We start from the raw sequence: 21381 nt of genomic DNA, 5'->3' as shown, positions 1-21381 counted from the left end.
GAATAAGTAGTTAAGGAATCGTTACCAAATCGGTACCAGATAAACGTTAAGGCATGTATTGTACATATATGAACAGTATGATCTGGGAGGAAACATAATAGTATCTGAAATAATTATATTGTAGAAGAGATTACAACGGATTCTTCTGGATGTAATAATGGGTCTGACGGAGAAACAACAACTTCACAGAACTCTGACGGGGAAACAGCAACTTCACAGAACTCTGACGGGGAAGCAACAACCTCACAGAATTATGATGATCAATCAACAAATTCCGACGAATCCGGAAGCAGTGATATCAACCCAAGTGAAGGTGGCCTTAGTGTGTCCATCACAAACGGTGACTAAACTCTCGCGAAACATCGCTTTCTCTCGTTCCCACGTCTCCTGCGTGGGATTTATAACCCACTTGATCCGTCAGCATGTTGTATGAAGGCATGACATTTTCTACTACCCAGCTGCTGTCAAACTACTTGAAACAGTTGTAATTCAATAAATTTTCTGACGAATGTTTGTTCATATTCTATTTATCGATACTCGTTTTAAATACATGTACATAACATCGTAAATCATCTTACTCGGTTTTCCCTTTCTTTCAGCATGAAATGAGGATAAAACGCCTTAAAAAGTGAATGCATTATTATACTAAGTTAACGTCTGAGTAAGGTGCACATAAAGTAAAACTGGATCAATGTGTTTTATCGTTTCAATACTAACACTATCTTACAATTACGACAACATTTCCTGGTGTTTGCCTCTTTAATGATAACGGCCAATATTAAAAAAAAACCTGGTGTACGCCTCTTTAATGATAACGGTCATTTTCGACAAAATTTAACGGTGTATGCTACTTTAACGATAACGGTTATCTGGTACAATATATAAAGACTTAAAGCAGTAAATTACCACTGGAGAACTGTGCTAACTACCGCATATTCTGTTGAAGATGAGCTCCCAAGACCAAATTGGTAAGTAGAAATATATACAGCTTAAGATGAAATAACTCTTTTGAAATGTAATTGCAATGAAAACACTTAAACAGCGGTAAAGCTGAAGGCTAAAATTGAACAATTTATTTGAAGGATGCCATTTAAAGTCGTTTATAGATTTTTTTTTCATTTGTCTAAATCTGTAAGGTGTACCATATATATTCCACTTCACTGTTATGGTAATGATTTGCATATATCAGTTTACATTTTCTTATAAAGCTTAGTTATATTGTTAATGAAGAAGATGATATCATTTCAATTGATGAACTTCACATAACCTTCGAAATAATCGAATTGTGAATATCAATTGTGATTGGTGAGTTTTACAGTTTCACATGTAGTGTTTTGAAACATTTAAATTTATATCAACGTTTCGTTGTGATACGTTCTAGCCATTCCACACACAATAATGAAGGCACATAATTTAAATCTCTGACCATATATTAGCTGTCCAATCGAAGCCGTAAATCTATTGCATATTGAAGCAAAACATTTTGCTACAGTCGTGTTTGATAGAGAAACAAATCACATACAGTCGTTTCATACATGTTTTTGTTGCTTGATTCTTTATGTATTATCTTATTAATGTTTGAAAATAATTCCTTTCTTCCTTATCAAACGAATTTTTACAAGCGACATACAAAAAGACGTCAAGGGAGAAGGATCGTGACGTTTCAATACAGCGGTTTATGACTTTTAGTATTTAATAACTTATGTCCTTGTATCGACATCTTATAAACTGTTATCGGAACAGGACATTACATTGATAGGAGAATTATCTCAGAAGAGGATGAGTGTTTCCTTATTACATATTATCTATAAGAGGAAACATTCTGATGTAGACGTTGAAAGAAGATATAAGAATCATTTGCAATCTATTTAAGCATTGAACTGCATTAAATGAGCAATTATGGAAGTATAAATGCCAACTGGACGGCGACAAATTCAGTTAGCAATTATAGGAGTATGAATGCCATCAGGAGAGTTACAAAATAACAGGAAGTGCGCAATATTTAATCCCACTGTTGAATGCCAATAAGGTTTTGTAAGGTTACATGTATAGTGAGGTTGCAGGTAAAACGTAAATATACCTTGAAACATGAGACGAATGTAGTACCCCTGTTACATGCACTAAATTATTTAGAAGAAGTTATTATTTAATTACGTCCCAAAAACATCCATGGCTCTATACCATATGTGGAATTAAGCACTGATGGTGCATGCAACAAAAGCAAAAGAAATTATTTTACATGTATATGTATTTTGTATTAATTTGAATCTAAAATACATATTACGAATCAGGTGTTGTAACACGAAGAAAGGAGGGCCCCTCCACAAGATATTTATAGTAGTTTTAAGGGGTTATTTTCAAGAGCACTTTGGATAAGGAATCATGTTTCCATTCACTAAGTATCAAGCAAGCACTCGATATGAAACTCCAGAACTGGCCAATTAGGATTTATTTTCAAAATTCGATTATTTCAAGAATAATGCTGCTTTCCTAAATTGAATAATTCTAAATATGTTTATTTTGAATTGAAATAAGAAGCTCAATTTTTTTTGATGGTGGTAATGATGCAAAGTACATGTACGTAACTTTTGTAACTGAAGAAAAATACCAATTCGTCTGCTCCTCTTTTTGATAGAGAAAAAAATACCTTTCGTCGATTGTGGAGCATCTTTAACATTTGTATTATTTCCTTTTCATTTGTGTAGAAGTCATTAACTAGTTATCTGCATATTTATGCACATTTTGGTAGACGTGTAGATTTAAACGTATGCCTCTTATTTCAGGTGACGTATGTCAACAGCCGACAGTGTCTGGATCATGTATGGCATACTTTAGACGGTTCACGTATGACGCAGTAACAAAATCTTGTAAAGAATTTATATACGGCGGTTGTGAAGGAAATGACAACCGCTTCGACACATTGGAGCAATGTCAGACACGATGTCAGGGCAAACTTTCCGGTAACTCGCTCTTTTTGCTCTTTTCTCTCTTTTTTTTTTAAATACTGTCACTGATATATGTTAAGTTTCTGTAAATATGTTATGCAGAGTATACATGTGTTTATTTTAAATGACATAAATATACTTTGTCACTATGTCGTTTATTCACTTCTCAATCTCATTTTCCTTTTGACTGGCTAAAATAATCACAGAAACTATTCAATCATGATCATTCTTTTCGAAGTTATAAACGATAGAAAAATAAGCTGTATGTTAAGTTATCTATATATCTTCCCTTTATTGATTCGAATCCGATATTATTTCATACAACTTTAATATTTTTCTTTAGACGGAACCAAAATACCTCCTATCGAGCACTATAATTCACCAGGACAAGCAGGGAAAGGTAAGTTACACTCCCTCATTATTTTTGTCGTCATCTTTGTGAGTATTATCCTCATCTTACTGATAACAAACGTATGTTTGCGTGCGATTTAACGCGTATTTTGCGGGCGATAAGAAAAGCATGAAAATAAATCATGGCGAGAATAAATGTTAAGCACAGTAATATAAGACTCTTTTATTAGGTCATCTGACCCGAAGGGTCAGGATGACCTATAGTCATCATGTTTCGTCCGTCGTCGTCCGCCGTGCGCCGTCCGCCGTCCGCCTTCCGCCGTGCGCCGTGCGTTAACTTTTCACATTTTGAACTTCTTCTCAAGTTCTACCGGTGCGATTTGGCTGAAACTTGCATGAAATGATCGTGACATGGTCCCGACAAAGTGTTGTTATTTTTCGGGTCGATCCGAAATCCAAGATGGCCGCCACAGCCGCCATCTTGAAAACACATTTTGAACTTCTTCTCAAGTTCTACCGGTGCGATTTGGCTGAAACTTGCATGAAATGATCCTGACATGGTCCCGACAAAGTGTTGTTATTTTTCGGGTAGATCTGAAATCCAAGATGGCCGCCACAGCCGCCATCTTGAAAACACATTTTGAACTTCTTCTCAAGTTCTACCCGTGCGATTTGACTGAAACTTGCATGAAATGATCCTGACATGGTCCTGACAAAGTGTTGTTATTTTTCAGGTCGATCCGAAATCCAAGATGGCCGCCACAGCCGCCATCTTGAAAACACATTTTGAACTTCTTCTCAAGTTCTACCGGTGCGATTTGGCTGAAACTTGCATGAAATGATCCTGACATGGTCGCGACAAGGTGTTGTTATTTTTCGGGTCGATCCGAAATCCAAGATGGCTGCCACAGTCGCCATCTTGAAAACACATTTTGAACTTCTTCTCAAGTTCTACTGGTGCGATTTGACTGAAACTTGCATGAAATGATCCTGACATGGTCCCGACAAAGTGTTGTTATTTTTCGGGTCGATCCGAAATCCAAGATGGCCGCCACAGCCGCCATCTTGAAAACACATTTTGAACTTCTTCTCAAGTGTTGTTATTTTTCGGGTCGATCCATAATCCAAGATGGCCGCCACAGCCGCCATCTTGAAAACACATTTTGAACTTCTTCTCAAGTTCTACTGGTGCGATTTGACTGAAACTTGCATGAAATGATCCTGACATGGTCCAAACAAAGTGTTGTTATTTTTCGGGTCGATCCGAAATCCAAGATGGCCGCCACAGCCGCCATCTTGAAAACACATTTTGAACTTCTTCTCAAGTTCTACTGGTGCGATTTGACTGAAACTTGCATGAAATGATCCTGACATGGTCCCAACAAAGTGTTGTTATTTTTTGGGTCGATCCGAAATCCAAGATGGCCGCCAAAGCCGCCTTCTTGAAAACACATTTTGAACTTCTTCTCAAGTTCTACCGGTGCGATTTGACTGAAACTTGCATGAAATGATCCTGACATGGTCTTGACAAAGTGTTGTTATTTTTTAGGTTGATCCGAAACCCAAGATGGCCGCCACAGCCGCCATCTTGAAAACACATTTTGAACTTCTTCTCAAGTTCTACCGTTGTGATTTGGCTGAAGCTTGCATGAAATGATCCTGATATGGTCCTAACAAAGTGTTGTTATTTTTCGGGTTGATGCGAAATCCAAGATGGCCACCACAGCCGCCATCTTGAAAACACATTTTGAACTTCTTCTCAAGTTCTACCCGTGCGATTTGACTGAAACTTGCATGAAATGATCCTGACATGGTCCCGACAAAGTATTGTTACATCTCTGGTTGATCACAAATCGAAAATGGCTACCATGACACTATATCTAATTAATTTCCTATATGTTAAGGCCCTTGGGCCTCTTGTTTGAAATAAAATTTGTTGAAAGAAATTGAAAATGATCCTGACATGGTCCTGACAAAGTGACACCATATATAATTAGTTTTACTATTGCCAAGGTAGTCAGATGACCGTTAAGGCCCTTTGGGCCTCTTGTATGTGGATATTCTACCTGAGAGTCATGAAATTTTGTGAAACCCGAGACTTGCCGAGGGTTTTTAACCCTTCTGTGATCCCGAGGGTAGAATATCCCTATCCTTCATATCCACGCATGAAAGAGTATTTTTCTCTCATACCTCGACGTTTTATTGCAATTTCACTACTATGAATTTCCGCCATTTTGAAATAGATTCGAAAAAGTCAATTCTCCATACAAGAAAATTGCGTGATATATTCAACGCAAATTCCGTTGTTTGTACCTTTTTAAAGTAATTCCAGCCTAGTTTCTAGACAAAAATATTAAATCTGTACCGAGAAAATAGTAATTTTGTTGACGCTGTGGCGTCACGAGACTTTATTGCATGGGTAGCCATGCAATACAGCCTCAGGCGACACGAGTGTATTGTCCTATACCAGCCAGTATAACAATGTAGGTATGAGAGAAAACATATTTATAACGAACATGCTTCCAATGATACCATTGTTATAATGTAGTAAATTTCATTGCCCGCCATTGTTGTGATATTAATTTTACTGTAGAACCAAACAAGTTTCGGTTGCGAAAATAAAAGTAGTTTTGCGTAAAAAAATAGGTCGCAGCGAAATTAAGTTTGTTTACAATATATATCATACCATTTATTATAGCAGCTAACTGCGTTAGATTTCTCATGTTTGAAAATGGTACATTTGGATTGCAATTAAGAGACTTTTCTTAAACGATAAGGTTAGGAATTCCACTGTTTTAATATGATTTGATATAACGAACACCGAAGTCTGATTACAAGAGTCAAACATAATTCAAGTAAACATAACAAAATCGTGAAACATACAAATAAGCTAGATAGTTTTGTATTACTCATGCATGTTTAGCGGGAAAAGTGATGTCAAGGTTAAAAAACGAAACATTAATTGTCATTATGAAATTATGTAACAGTCTTGGATACGTATATCTGGTATTTTTCGCGCGGATGTCTTTGAGATACATGTATCGCGGGGACATTGCTAGGATCGCGAAAATTTGTTCCGCGTAATATTGAGAACTTATTCGAGTCGTAAAGACTCTGAAAGCCAGATTTTCGAGGAAGCCAGATCTGGAAATTTCAAAACCGAACCTTTTTGTTTTCTTGTTTCTAATTAAAAACACTTTGGCCAACGTAATTCATCTGCTTAACGATATTTTATGAAACAAATAAGCATAAAAACGATTCCGTAAAAATTACTACTTACATAAGTCAAGACTTTGTTTCAGTAGCACACTGTTCATATTACAAGTTATATGACGTCTTACTTTGCTGTGTATTGTTGTTGTAGGTGACTGTTATCTCCCTCCTGAGACAGGACCTTGTCGTGGGTTTTTTCGTAAATACTTCTATAATGCTTCTTCTAATTCATGTGAACAGTTCACCTATGGAGGATGTGGGGGCAACGGCAATCGTTTTAACACCTACAAGGAATGTGAAGCAATGTGTGGTGACGCCGTTGAAGCGGGTAGGTATTAGAAGACTCTTTTATATATGTATATGAAGGATAGGGATATTCTACTAAAGGGTCATAAATTGCTGTAAAACACAAGGCTTTATATTATTTTCTCTTATTCCTTGACATATAATTGTAATTGTACAACGATGATATTCCGTCATTTTGAAATACTAAGAAGAAAAAGAAAAACCGCGACAGCAAGTCAATTCTCCATACATGAAAATTGGGTGATAATTTCAACGCAAATACCGTTGTTTGCATCTTTTAAAGCAAAACCAGTCTAATTTAAAAAAAAAAAGGTTAAAATAAGAAAATAAGTAATTTCGTTGACGCTGTGACGTCACGAGGATGTAGAGCATGGATAGCCATGAAATACAGCTTCAGACGACATGAGTATATTGCCCGAAACCAGCCTGTAATACACCTGAAGGTATAAAAGAAATTAGTGTAATCAAATGTATATGACCTGAGATAAATGTTCATTTCGTATGTAATTAATGAAACATCGTCAATCGTCAAGGTTCGCTAAAATATAATCTTCGTTAACCAAAATATTTAAATATTGTTTATCGCATACCTAGAACAATATACGACTCTAGTTAAGTTTAACGTTAAATTATGTTTGAAAAACTCCATTTCCTGGTGTCAATGTTTAAATGATAACGTTACAAAGGATGTTCTGTCCAGTAGAACCATTGAATATATATCCATATAGTATTACACTAGTATAGGTATATGCGGTAAGTCAATGGATATTGGACATAAGCAATAAGCATGTTGAATTGCCAATTGGACATTACTACACCTACCTACACAATTTGGTAATATTTTTAGCCTTGTCGGAGAAACATAAACAAATGTAAATTTCAATTATAGTGAATGCAGTGTTTCTTTTTCCCAAGTCATTGTCCAGATTTCCCGCCGACTTACTGACTGAGATACTCGTGTTCTCACGTAATAAACAAACTGGCAGATTTATAACAGACTTGAGTCGGCCTCATAAACAGTATCGAAGTGTTATTTATAAGTCACGTTTGAAACGAATGACCCTCACAAAAATGCAGTATCTAATGAATATTGTCCAATATCAGTGGGACAGTTTAAATAGCCTATCAATTTATCATTTTTCATATCTTATTTATAGAGCACAATTTGATATTGTTTAAATTCTTCAAAATTATGAATTTAGTACTCAGGAAGTCGGTTTTACCATATCTGTAAGACATCTATTTACAACATATTGGAACACCTTGACTCATGTACGTATTCTGATCAATGCATATTGTAACGCTAATGATAGGCTTATATAAGAACTGTCTTAATCTGACTGTTGGTTAGATTTCTTTTATTGCCTTTCACAACAGAGCAAATATTAAACTTAAATTGCATGTTTACTCCTTCGTCAACTTTTACGAGTTTATTGCGTTTATATAGCACCACTTTAGTTATATTTTATTTACTTTAAAGCGAATAGTCGGACAAACAAAGGCTTAAAGTGAACAGTCGGCAAGATGGCTAAAAAAATGGTGTGAATATATCCAGTATAATTTCTTATCAAATAGAAAAATAAAATCTCTCATCAAAATCGTCTGCGTACGAAGAAATTTATATAAAGTTTGTGAATCCTAATACGTCCTTCCCGATCGCTATGTCGTGGTTACATTTCCACGCAGCCTCGCTTTCAATGCTTTCAACTTTTCTTTACTTTAGTGGTCAGAACTGGGAAACGTAAGAGGAACTTGGCCGTCGTATTAATATGTGAGAACTTTTGGAAGGCCAATGAACGCATATAGACTGGTTTTCTTTGCCCGACTATTCACCCCAAGTCGGTAAAAATGGTGTTAATATATCCAGTATAATTTCTTATCAAATAGAAAAATAAAATCTCCCATCAAAATCGCTCTGTATGCGAAGAAATTAATATATATTATAGGAATCCTCGCAGCCTCGTTTTCAAAGAGTTAGGCGAATTTATATTTAGAACTGTGCTAAATTTACACGGGGCTTCCCCATAATTTCAATGGTCAGAACTGGACACCGTAAGCAGAACTTGACCATCATTATGGTATACAAGGACTTTTGGAAGGCCAAAGAACGTATTAAGACTGGTTTCCTTTGCCCGACTATTCGCTTTAACATACCGTCAAAATTAAAACATTTGCTACGCGGAATGACACATTTCATACTTCATTTATACGTACGATTCAATTCATTTCCGAGGGATTATTTTTCCAAATCAATACGCAACGTTAATCTTTCTATTGTGATGTCACGATAACGTCGGTATTTCCCGCCATTCTCGGATTTTTTTTCTTTTTTATAGTGGTATGAAAAAAATCTGCCAATCAGATTTAGTATGAAAACAAAGAGAAATGAATTATTTAAGAATAAATTATTCAATATCATTGATATAAATCTAAATACTCAACTCTGAATATCTCAGATATTCACTCTTTCAAGATTTGCTGAATCATTATTAATAATCAAAACGGTTAATTAGTCAAATATATCCTACAAATAATAAAAAAGCGTATATGTCAATGAAATCGTTTTGTCACAAAATCGTTTTTTAAAATGTATATTATCAATGTCAATTAACTCCTACTTATAACAGATACAGTGCGGTAAAATGCTGCGTTAAACTTTCAATTTTAGAGTAAGACAGTCAATATAAATCATTGTAACGTACCATTGCCAAAATAATTTCATCGAAACTTTTTGGAGTGGGGAAGCAGTTTTGCGTTGTTGATTTCACTCATAAATGTTACTTTGCAAAGGGTCAATTTGTTAATTTAAAGATGCTTCACCGCCGACAAAGCATAAATGATATTCATCATTTGAACAATAATTGGTGTTTAATCGTGTATATATATGCCTAATTAACAAAAAAACCCAACATTAAATAATCTATTACGCCTTTGGTGCATGCGCAATAATTGCTTCATTCTATATAAGATATAGTGCCACGGATTTTTTTCGGGATGCAATTAATTATTTTTCATATCTTTAACTTGAAGTAAAATTAGAAGCTCAAATTTTTCAGTGGTGGTAATGGTGTAAAATAAGTAACTTTTGTAACTGAAGAAAAATACAAAATCGTCTGCTTTTGTTTTTGATATTGAAAAAATACCATTTGTCAGCGGTGGAGCATCTTTAAATGTGTTACTGGAGCCAAATACTGATATGGAATATTTCAACTCACATTCACACTGTTACCGTATTTGGTTTTGAATAACAAAGTTTGATGAGTTCAATTCAGTTAGGTAGTTATCGTATTGTTTTATTTTCAGATGTATGTGATAAGCCACTAGTCACAGGTCCCTGTCGGGCATCTTTTCCCAAGTTTGGATACGACACAGCGAGCAAGGCATGCCGGGAGTTTCTTTATGGCGGTTGTCATGGGAATGATAACCAATTTGATTCAATGCAGCAATGTGAAAACAGATGCATTCCAAAAACAGAGAGTAGGTTTTTTCTAAGTCCTGCTTTATTATACAGTGAAATAGGTATATATCAAACCAATAAAACATCAAAAATAGAAGAAAATTCACATGTTATCTTGTTTGTATTGTATTTTGCCAGTAAGATTATCCAGAGTATTAACCTTCTGATCTCCCGCAGGTGTCGGTTCTTTTGTATGCAGTTGCAAGCGGAAGACTTCCATTTTAGTAAAATATTGACTACAATCCTTTTTAAAAATCTGGCCAATACATTAAAATCGTTTTATTTTGCTAAGATAAACAACATAGATTGTGATAATTGGTATTTTGAACAATGTTTTTGATCGGGCCTGAGTGCCAATAATAGACACGATCAGGGCCTGAGTGCCATTGTTTACATACTGTCAGGCCTGAGTGCCAATTGTCTTACGACTTGAGAGTCCAAGTGATTTATAGAACTATTAGAGTCTACATGTATATGCTAATCATAGCTATGGTGTTTCGATATTATGACTTTAAGAAGTGATCGGAACGTTTTTGCTGTTTTCACCGATACTACGATGGCTACGGAGGCTGACCGCGCTAAGTCACCCAGTGCAACAGGGACTGTAAATAGTGAGAAAGACGATGATCATCCGTCGAGTATTGAACTTTTATTACAGTCACAAGTTCAGACACTGCAGAGCATTGATAAACTAGTGTATTCGGTGAAAGATATTCGGGAACAGATCGATTCTGGAGCCATACACACAGGAACTAGTTCAATGGAACGGCAAATTGGCCGGAGAGCTGGCTGTTCTGGTAGGAGGGGCGACTCCCCTGTGTGTGATCGAGATTCTGATAGTGGGCGGAGCTACCAACATCCGGGGCCGTTCCAAGATGGCGGCGCCCATGAAAACTATGAAGATGAAGGATCTTCGGAGCCAGAGGATGGTTTTAACGAAATTCTGGATGAAATTGATGACTGCAATGAAGATAAATCTGATGTAGAGGATCTCCTCAAAGACATGGAGGAGATCTATAACAGTGAGGAGGCTTGTGGGCCTAACATCAATGATAAACTTGCCAGTTCGTGTAACGGGGCCTTTCGGACAATGATAGGGACACACCGCCTAAATGACACTAAGGCCAAGTATAATAGACCTGCGAACTGCCCTAACCTAACAACACCAAAAGTAAACATCGAGGTTTGGACAGAAGCCAAATCCTTCGCCAAAACTAGAGATAAATCTTTGCAGAAAGTACAAGCAATGATGGCAAAAGCAACTATCCCAGTGTTGGAGGTTACAGACAATTTAATAACCGCATCCAAGGGAGGCAACACCGGACGTTCTGTTAAAGATAATGTAGCAAAGCTTACAGATGCTATAAAAATGCAGGCATGGGCTTTTACAGAACTCAGCCAAATACGGAAAGATAACTTCAAACATTCACTCGACAAAAGGTACCAAAAACTGTGTATGCCGGGGAATGCAGTTACAACTGAATTATTTGGAGATGATCTTCCAAAGAAAATCAAAGACATACACGACAGTAGAACTCTGTCTAAGAAAGTGGGACTTTCTAACACATCAACTCAATCTACCAGGGGCAAGGCTACAGGTTACCATGCATATGGTCACCAAGGGAATTTTGGGAGAAGTTACCACCAGAACTTCCATGGCAGCAGAGGTTTCTCTCACTCAAACAGAGGCCACTTCAGAAGCTCTCCCTATCAAAAACCAGCTAGTCAAAGCCGGGGGACTTTTTTACAGAGAAGGGGCCGACAAAATCAAAAAGATTAGAATTGTCCAAGCTACAGGTAAGCTCCCAATCCCTGTTGATGTCTCAGCTCCACAACACACCGGACAATTTTCTTTCGGGTAAAACAGCCAGCTTTTTATATAATTGGGAAAAGATAACTTCTGATGCCTGGCTATTGAATGGTGTTAATGGGTATTCCATTGAATTTGAACAATATCCAGAACAGACTAGAGTTCCACGACCTCTGAATTTTCCTTCTAAAGAAAGAGAACTAATGGACAAAGAGATTCCTATACTTATTAATAAAAACATTATAGAACCAACCTATCATACAAGGGGAGAATACATTTCTAACATTTTTCCTCGCATGAAAAAAGATGGAACATTTTTCCTCGCTTGAAAAAAAGATGGAACTATTCGTATTATTTTAAACTTAAGCTTCCTTAATGAGTTTGTTGAACATCATCATTTTAAAATGGATACTTTAAAGTCGGCTATACTGTTGATGAGGAAAAATTGTTTCTTTGCCTCAGTTGACTTAAAGGACGCCTATTATTCCATTCCGGTATATGAATGTGACAGGAAGTTTATGAGATTTTATTGGAAAGAACAACTTTACCAATTTACCTGCCTCGCAAATGGGTTAGCTTGTGCACCACGTGTCTTTACAAAAATCATGAAATGTGTTTTTTCGACATTAAGGAAATGGGGACATATCAACACTAGTTATATTGACGATTCACTCTTATTGGGCGACTCGCATAAGTTATGTCTGGACAATGTGACTGACACCATCACTCTTATGGATTCCTTAGGGTTTACAGTTCACCCTGACAAGTCTGTCCTGGAACCTTCACAGTGTATTACATATCTAGGATTTGTTTTGAACTCGGTGGACATGACTGTAAAACCAGCGACTGACAAAGCTACTAAAGTTAGGAAACTGTGCGAGTCTTTTTTACATAGAGAAATTTGTACTATTAGACAATTTTCGGAATTGATAGGCACCTTGGTGGCTTGTGAGCAAGGAGTGAAATATGCTGCCTTACATTACAAACAATTAGAAATTTCCAAAAACTTTCATCTTAGGCAATCTAAAGGAAATTATGATGTGGACATGCAAATTTCACATTTTTCCAAGGAGGACATAATGTGGTGGATAGAAAATATTGAATCAATTAGCAAGGAAGTGACATTAAAACCCCCCAAAATGACATTGACATCTGATGCCTCAGGATATGGATGGGGGGCTACAGTAGTTGACACTACAGAATCTACAGGCGGTATGTGGTCAGACTCTGAGACAGACTTGCATATTAATATATTAGAGTTGAAAGCTGTTCTGTTGGCCTTACAGACATTCTGTCGTGACATTCAGAATGCACACATCAAGTTGTTCGTGGACAATATGACTGCTGTCACATATCTGAACAAGCAAGGGGGTACAAAAGTGACTTGTAATGACATTACGAGACAGATATGGTTGTGGGCAGAACAAAACAACAACTGGCTGACTGCCGCTCACTTGCCAGGTGTTGACAACACCTTAGCTGATCATGAATCAAGACATTTCAATATAGACATAGAATGGATGTTAAACAAAGATGTGTGCTTAGCATTGTTTCAGTTGTTCACAAAGCCAACTGTAGACCTCTTTGCATCGCGGTTAAATCACCAACTTGAACGATATGTGTCCTGGAGACCAGACCCAGGAGCCATAGCTATTGATGCTTTCTCATTCATTTGGAATGAATATTCATATGTTTTTCCTCCTTTCAGTTTGCTAGGATCAGTGCTGAAAAAGGTGGAGGAGGATCAAGCAGAGGTGATACTAATTGCGCCACTATGGACAACTCAGTGTTGGTTTCCTCGATTACTACAGTTAGTGATAGCAGAACCTCGACTCTTACCAGTTCAAAAGGATATTCTAGTCTTGCCGCAAGACAGAGAAATGACGCATCCATTACTGCTAAAACTTCATCTGACTGCTTTCAGAATCTCGGGGAAGTCATCCAAAGTCAGGGAATTTCGTCTAAAACAACCGACATTATCCTACACTCATGGAGAGATTCGACAAAACGACAATACAGGACTTATCACAGAAAATGGTTGTTATTTTGTGACAGACAACAGAAAGATCCATTTTCTCCAAATGTGAAAAATGTGTTGGAATTCCTCACATCACTCCATAGTGCGGGTATGGGGTATAGTGCGTTAAATTCTGCTAGGTCAGCTATCTCCGCTATAGCTCTTATGAAGGGCAATGCTAATATTCAATCTAGTGTACTTATTAACCGATTTATGAAAGGAGCTTTTAATATAAGACCAAGCTTACCCAGATATAACAATACATGGGACGTTCAGATTGTATTGAATTATCTTAAATCTCTAGGAGATCCTTACGAGAGAGATTTGAAAATGTTAACCATGTCCACTGCTACTTTATTGGGACTACTGACTGGTCAACGCGTACAGACATTACATCTTCTACATATTGATAATGTCATATTCACAGACAATATGGTCAGGCTGCGTGTTGGTGACATATTAAAACAAACCAGACCTGGCGTTCATCTTCCAGAAATAACGTTAGAGAAATATTCAGCGGATAATAATCTTTGTATTGTTACTTATCTGTTGGCATATATTCTAAGGACTAAGACATTGAGAGATAAGGAGGTAAAACTGTTTGTAAGCTTTATACCGCCACACAGAGGTGTTTCAAAAGACTCTATCAGCAGATGGATTAAGACAGTTTTGGAGAATTCTGGTATTGACACTAATACTTTTAAAGCACATAGCATACGTTCAGCATCAACGTCTCATGCAGCCAAGACTGTTCCAATTTCTACAGTACTTAAAACTGCAGGCTGGAGCTCTGAATGTGTATTTAGAAAATTTTATCAAAAAACTGTAGCGAACGTCAACAGACACTGCTTTCAGTAACTCTATCCTGAAGGACGTTGGTAATTAATTAGAACTGCGAAAAACGGAACCATTGAAGGGCACATATGATTAATACATATAGCATTTAGAGACAGATTTTATAACATGCATATGTTACACATGCCCGGTCTGTAAGTTTTGATTATGTGTGATCTAAGAATCCAAATGTATGTAGTGTAAATAAAATGTGTTCTTTTTAATCAAATATTCGGCTTGAGTGTTTTATTAGAACAATTGTAAGATGGCTCTAAAACTCTCACGTGATCACTCAGTTACCATATATGGAAGTGTGGAATTGATCAATTAAACGAGATTTATTGAAGTTTGATTAAGATTCCACACTTGTATATATGGTACTGAGGGATTACGTGCCCGCCCTATATACTATATATGGGTATATAGTATCATACCCTACCCAAGAATTATCACATATATACATCTTACTATTGTTGCTTTAAAGACTGACCACTCGCACGACTATGTCATCTCACGTAATCCCTCAGTACCATATATACAAGTGTGGAATCTTAATCAAACTTCAATAAATCTCGTTTAATTGATCAATTATATAGAATTCCTTACGGAAGAAATGCATTGTATGGACTTACCGCCGGAATACGAACTGAAGAAAATGGTGTTCGTTATTAACGGATTATCACCATCGTGGGTAACGGAAATTAATAAAGAATCGCTGGCTTCAATGGACTCCTCAAGTTGATTGATTGAATATCGAGATATGTTTTTTTTTGTGTAGGTTTTTTGTTGTTTTAATGTGATGTGAAACTACTAAAATAACCCTAAATAAACAGTGATATGTATTCATTATGTCTGCGTTCCGTATGATATAATAAGTGAAATTTATCAGGAGAAATGAGACTCATTCACGTACCACGTGATTATGTTTGTTTGGGACTAGTATCACCAGTGGTGATGGAAACTGGAAAGTTACTCCTTGTAATCTTCCCGCTGAAATAATGTTAGCGCGCGGGATATCATCTTTTCACGTCATTCCTTCACCAATAAAAACAATAATCCCGCACAGGTATCACGTGCTACGTGAATGAGTCCTATTGCGCAAGCTTGAATGGCTACATGCTTCTGATACGCCAAAGTAAGGCATGAACAATCCAAGAAATAAACATTACAATAGCTATCGATTTAGATGCTATAAACATTTCGACTGTCGGTACTCGTGTGGTCCCTTCAATCTAAGTAACGTTCAAACAAGTCGTCGCGTTTCACAACGTTGTGTCGACGTAAATGTGTTGAAGCATCCCTGTATATTGAATGAACATTGTTTGTGAGCTTTTTGTGTCCTTTAACTATTGTTCATTTATATGCACATTATTGCTATTTTCCCTTTATAATCTCTTTATTTGAACTCTATGATGATTGACAGTGTTCTATTGCAACGACATTGATGAATATTAATAATACATGTATATACTGTTAACACATCATAGCAAGTCATGTATTGATTTTTCTTGTTTTAACCCCTTATATCATATTTGCTTATATATGTATATTATTTAGTTTTCTGACTTTACTGCTATATCGATCAGCGCATATTTCATGGCCATTTTGACACTCTTACTTTGTTTGATGTTATGACTTTTTTATATTTAATTTTGAATCACGCATGTCTAACCTACATGTAAGTATTGTAGTAATCAGAGCAAAAATATGGATGTCATTACGTCTAATAACTCCTTATTAATTTCATATCTCAACATTTTCTGCAGTCAATCGCTACGTTGTTATGCAACACGTTGAAGCCCTTAACACATATTTCGAAGATAAGGTTTGGTTCTTTGGTTTTCTTTGCTTCTTATCATGTATTTATGCGATTTAATTTTTTCATCGTATTTCTATGATGATTTAGACGATCTAAATAGTATGGACTCAAATCTCACATATTCATGAAAATCTTTCAAGAACGATGTTAAGTTACGTAACTTCTACGTACTTGTTTCTTTATGTAAAGACCTAGTCCTAATGTGATATTATAATTGGCTTTTTGAACAGGCTGTGAGGTGGTGTCCTGCGTCATTCCTATAGTAGTTGTTATCGCCTTGGTCATCGTCGCTGTTATCATCGCCATCGTCTTGGTGAAGAAAAGACAGCAGAGTTCCAAGAAGTATGCCCCTACTTCTGCTACTGAGCCGGATGACCCTAGCGAGATGAAGAAGATGGCACCAGAACCGGAGAATGTGTAAATCGAATGACACTGTGCCTTCCTTTAATATTGGGCTTCTATTTCTACGAGAAGGACTGAAGAATTATTCCCCTTGACTCAGTCACGATGACATCAAATACTTATTTATCTCCCTTTGTTTAGATAAAATGTTAGATTAAGCTCTCAATTTCTCGAAACAAACTATTTAAAGTAATTTTTTCATATATGTTAAATAATGAGAAAAATCTAGACTTTGTTTGGAGAAATAGAAGCCTGGTTTCAAAAGTATTGCATATTTATGTATTGTCATTGGAAGGAAGTACTTTTTGTATGGGTATATCATCCAGATTCCCAAACTGAAATCCACATAAGTCTCTATCTTATAAATTATAACAAATTTATAGTTTATCTTGATAAAAATGGTTTTTTTTTTTTATTTTATTTTTATTCTTTTCGATCTATAGGGCTTACTTATTTTCAATATACAAGTTTGTTTTTTTAATGCAGTTTAATCTTTAGGAAACACACTTCACCAATAATTAATGTTATGTAAGACTGACCCAAAGACAATATCTTGACAGTTTCCCCATGTATACATGTGTGTGGATAGATGTAATTGATTTTGTAAAAAAGGAATGCATCGGTCATGCCGTTGAAAATGGCTTATTTGAATAACCGGATCATTATACTGTCAGATGTTTTGTGAGGTGGTACGTGGAACTTTATCCTTCTATACATTTTTTTCTGACAATTGTTTTTTTTTGCACGTTTTTGTTTTATGAATAAATCAACGTGTAGCTGACATTAGCTGTCCCCTCGTAGGAGGTCTTTCACTCATCACTTACAAACATTTTTTTTCTCGTGTTTCGTCATTCTTTTCCCGCGAACTCTAACTGTTATACTAGTATTTCAAGTCAACCTTCTACCGTTAGTAAGAACACAGAACGATACATCAGGGTGTACTAAGGCATTTTCAGTGCCTCGTGATTAGGTATTTGGTGTGCTCTATTGTTGTATTATGAATGTCTAGTACATGACTACTATACAGTCATTAATTTCTTGTCAGTTAGCATCTTTTAATATCATTATTGGACATCAAATGTAACACCTAAGATGATATGATAATTTTTATCTGACACATCTGTATCTTATTTGGAAAGAAAAAGATACCATTTTACGGATATTTTTTATGATTTTGAAAAAAGATGATGTTTTGATATTTTATGGTCTTTTTCCGTAATGAACGACATATTCATTGGTATAGCATAATGCATCATTTTGATTTTACGCGAATCTCTATTGTTTTTTTGCAAACGTTTTCCTTTTGAGAGGTTGGGGAAATCTATTATATTTTGTAAACTTGAATGAAATCCAGATGTTTTTGAAAGACAGTTATTGTATGACTGTGACGCTAGATGCATATGTGTTGATTTGTCGTAAATAATTATAACTATTTAAATGCCATGGACGCAATCATCTCATTTTACATTAGTAGCTTAGCGTTTTCTTTCTGATGTAATTTCGTTTAACTATTTTGCACATTTTTGTATTATGATGTGAGAAGATACTATACTGCCATATACGCAATTATCTCTTTAATTGCTTAGCTTTTTATATTGATGTATTTTTTTTTTACATTTTGTATTATGAAGGTACTAGTTTTAAAGTGTTTGAATCTCCTATATGTGCTACATGTGTGTGAGTTATATATGTGTGTTGATGTGAAAGTAAGATTTTGAAATCCATGTCAAATATATCTAATGTCATATGCACCAAACATACGTAGATATTTGTTTCAACAACATTATATCTTTGTAAAGCATCGCTCTTGAACATAGATACATGTCGTTAAATGTTAATTATATCTTTGTAAAGCATCGCTCTTGAACATAAATTCATGTCGTTAAATGTTAATGTTTGTCTGTATTGTTAACGTTCATGTATTGCTTTAACTGTTACTTTAATTGCCTTTTGTTACATTTATATCTATCAAATTAACACACGGTGCTCGCTCTTAGTCACCAAAGCCGTTTTGATTTGTGAACATGATATTCAGAAGTTTGATAGTCAATCTGATGTCACTCATTAAAAATAGTAAGAAATTATTTCACAAATTTAGATATCGTTGAACATAGTTACCTAGTTTTCAAGAAATATTTCACCTTGTTTTGTAAAATATTTTCCACAAAATTTCCGAAAAGTAACTTTACAATTACATTATGTTATATGCAAGTTTCAAAGGTAATTAGATTGTTCCAGTAACCGATGTTCAGATTTTGAGGTTCTGAAAATGTTAAGCAGGTTCCAGGATCATGAAAACTCTTAAAGATGCTCCACCAAATGGTATTTTTTCACTATCTGAAACAAGAGCTGACGATTAAGTATTTTTCTTCAGTTACAAAAGTTACTTACTTTACACCATTACCACTATTGAATAGTTTGAGCTTCTAATTTTAATTCAAGTTAAAAATATGAAAAATAATTAATTGCATCCCGAAAAAATTCAGTGGTCCTGTATCTTATATGGAATGATGTTCTGATTGCGCATGCATCAAAGTCAAAATAAATTATTTTATATTATTTTCTGTTTAAATTAGACATATATATATACACGATTGAACATCAATTATTGTTCAAATGATGAATATCGATGAATATCATTTATGCTCTGTCAGCGGTGGAGCATCTTTAGATAATTTTAGGTTTTGAATTGACAAATCACTGATGACATTACAACTGTTTGGATTGTCCAAGAAAAAAGCATGGGCGCCATGACCTGTCTCTGGCCTGTAAATAATTTCTTTGATCGCCAGCTGTCAATCAAACCGCACGTGACTTTGTATTTTGTATTGTGTGTGCTACGATGTTTGCTCCGACATTGAATAGAAACACGTGCGTTTGTGAGCACGAGGCGTGGCTATATTACACCTGGCGATAAATAATTTCTTTGTAACTCCGCTTTAGGTATTGAATGTACGTCAGCAAAACTGCAGTCGATATCTAAATGAATATAGAAATATATCCTGTTAAAGTGATAATCACAAATAATGTCCGACCAATCTTTTCTGTGAAGTGTTCATACGATATCACAGAACCAGTGTGTGATGTATTTCCTCTTATTCCTAGAAATAAAAAAAATCACTATATGATTAGTTTACAAAATGTTTGTCATCAACCGAAATGAAATAAAACTGTGTCGTAATATCATAACTTTGTTTTAGTTTTATCAACAATCTTATTAAAAGACAGATCCTGATTATCACTGCATTTCATAGGATATCTAACAATATCCCATAAGAGGTCACCTTTATACTCTATGTACATGTACTTCAGTTCCAATTCATGTTTTCTCCACTGAGTTAAACCACCTGAAAACGTCATTTCGTCCAAGCATGTATGCACATGTAGCTTGATTTTGTACTTTTTGGTCGAGTTGACTATATACACGAAAATGATCTGACACCTCTTGCAAACCATTTCGTCCCCGTCAAAAAAATGTAATAGTAATTTGGTTGATTCAACTGAAAAGTCACCAGAACGTCACCTTAATGGGATATTCTATGGCACGAAGTGATGATGAGGATAAGATTGCATCTATCATACTAATATCTCGTCTGCTATGAATTCATTAATTATAACCGTTTCGTATTCTGAGTTGATGCATATACTTAAGACACCAACAAAAATGTAAAATTCTAATACGCCAAAAATCCGAAAATCAGCATCATTTATTATTTAATTAATTAATTTGATTAATTTAACTAGATTCGTGCAGATGTTTTATAAATTTATTTATGCGAAGCAAAATAGTTTTGAGTTATTTCCTTTTACAGTTATTTAAGACTACAATGTGTCTTTGCGAGATCTCAATACCAGTACGTTTTGTTCCATTCTATTTCAATTACCAAATATTTGATTGACAAGATGATGTTTATTGTCAATATGATTGTGCATAAGACATAGCCTTTTTTAGTACTCTCCTCACATACAAATGATACAATCAATAAGTATTACCATGAGACACTCATTTGTATGCATGGTGGGATTGATGAAGGTAGGGGGAGTTAACTCCCTTATGAAGATATTTTAACTATTTCTATCTACTGTTTAGAATAAATGATTTTAATAGTATATATTCCAAGTAAATCTTGTATTTGCCTACATTCAGGTAGTAAACATGGTCATGTATATTGTTCTGTTGGATTTACATTAGGATTAGAACACTTTATGGTTATGGTAAATACTTGT

General features: G+C 35.4%; 2 protein-coding genes across 7 annotated transcripts in view; both read left to right on the top strand.

Annotated features, from left to right (window-relative positions):
* LOC138314248 (actinia tenebrosa protease inhibitors-like) overlaps positions 1-20343 on the top strand; it is a 33541-nt gene extending 13198 nt beyond the window's left edge. For 2 of the 6 annotated variants that reach the window (XM_069254480.1, XM_069254479.1), the window contains exons 10-11: positions 125-340; positions 16983-20343. In XM_069254480.1, coding sequence (XP_069110581.1) covers positions 125-340; positions 16983-17173 — 407 coding nt within the window. In that variant the 3' untranslated portion in view covers positions 17174-20343. Of the gene's footprint in view, positions 1-124; positions 2121-2783; positions 2961-3288; positions 3346-6660; positions 6838-10118; positions 10293-16982 lie in introns of those variants that run through there. The other 4 variants (XM_069254481.1, XM_069254483.1, XM_069254485.1 and 1 more) reach the window with 4 other exon arrangements.
* LOC138314247 (uncharacterized) lies at positions 10592-15162 on the top strand. The gene is made up of 2 exons (XM_069254478.1): positions 10592-12069; positions 13791-15162. Exon 1 carries the CDS (start codon positions 10778-10780, stop codon positions 12050-12052), a length of 1275 nt encoding a protein of 424 aa, XP_069110579.1. The 5' UTR covers positions 10592-10777; the 3' UTR covers positions 12053-12069; positions 13791-15162.
* Positions 20344-21381: the final 1038 nt, after the last annotated feature.

The sequence above is a fragment of the Argopecten irradians genome, chromosome 2 (genome assembly GCF_041381155.1).
Source record: "Argopecten irradians isolate NY chromosome 2, Ai_NY, whole genome shotgun sequence".
NCBI lineage: Eukaryota > Metazoa > Mollusca > Bivalvia > Pectinida > Pectinidae > Argopecten > Argopecten irradians.
The sequence above is the reverse complement of the archived record's forward strand: the minus strand, read 5'-3'. Positions and strand labels throughout refer to the sequence as shown.

Coding starts and splice junctions, on each gene's coding strand:
- LOC138314247 (XM_069254478.1), top strand. CDS start 10,778: ATGACTTTAAGAAGTGATCGGAACGTTTTTGCTGTTTTCACCGATACT.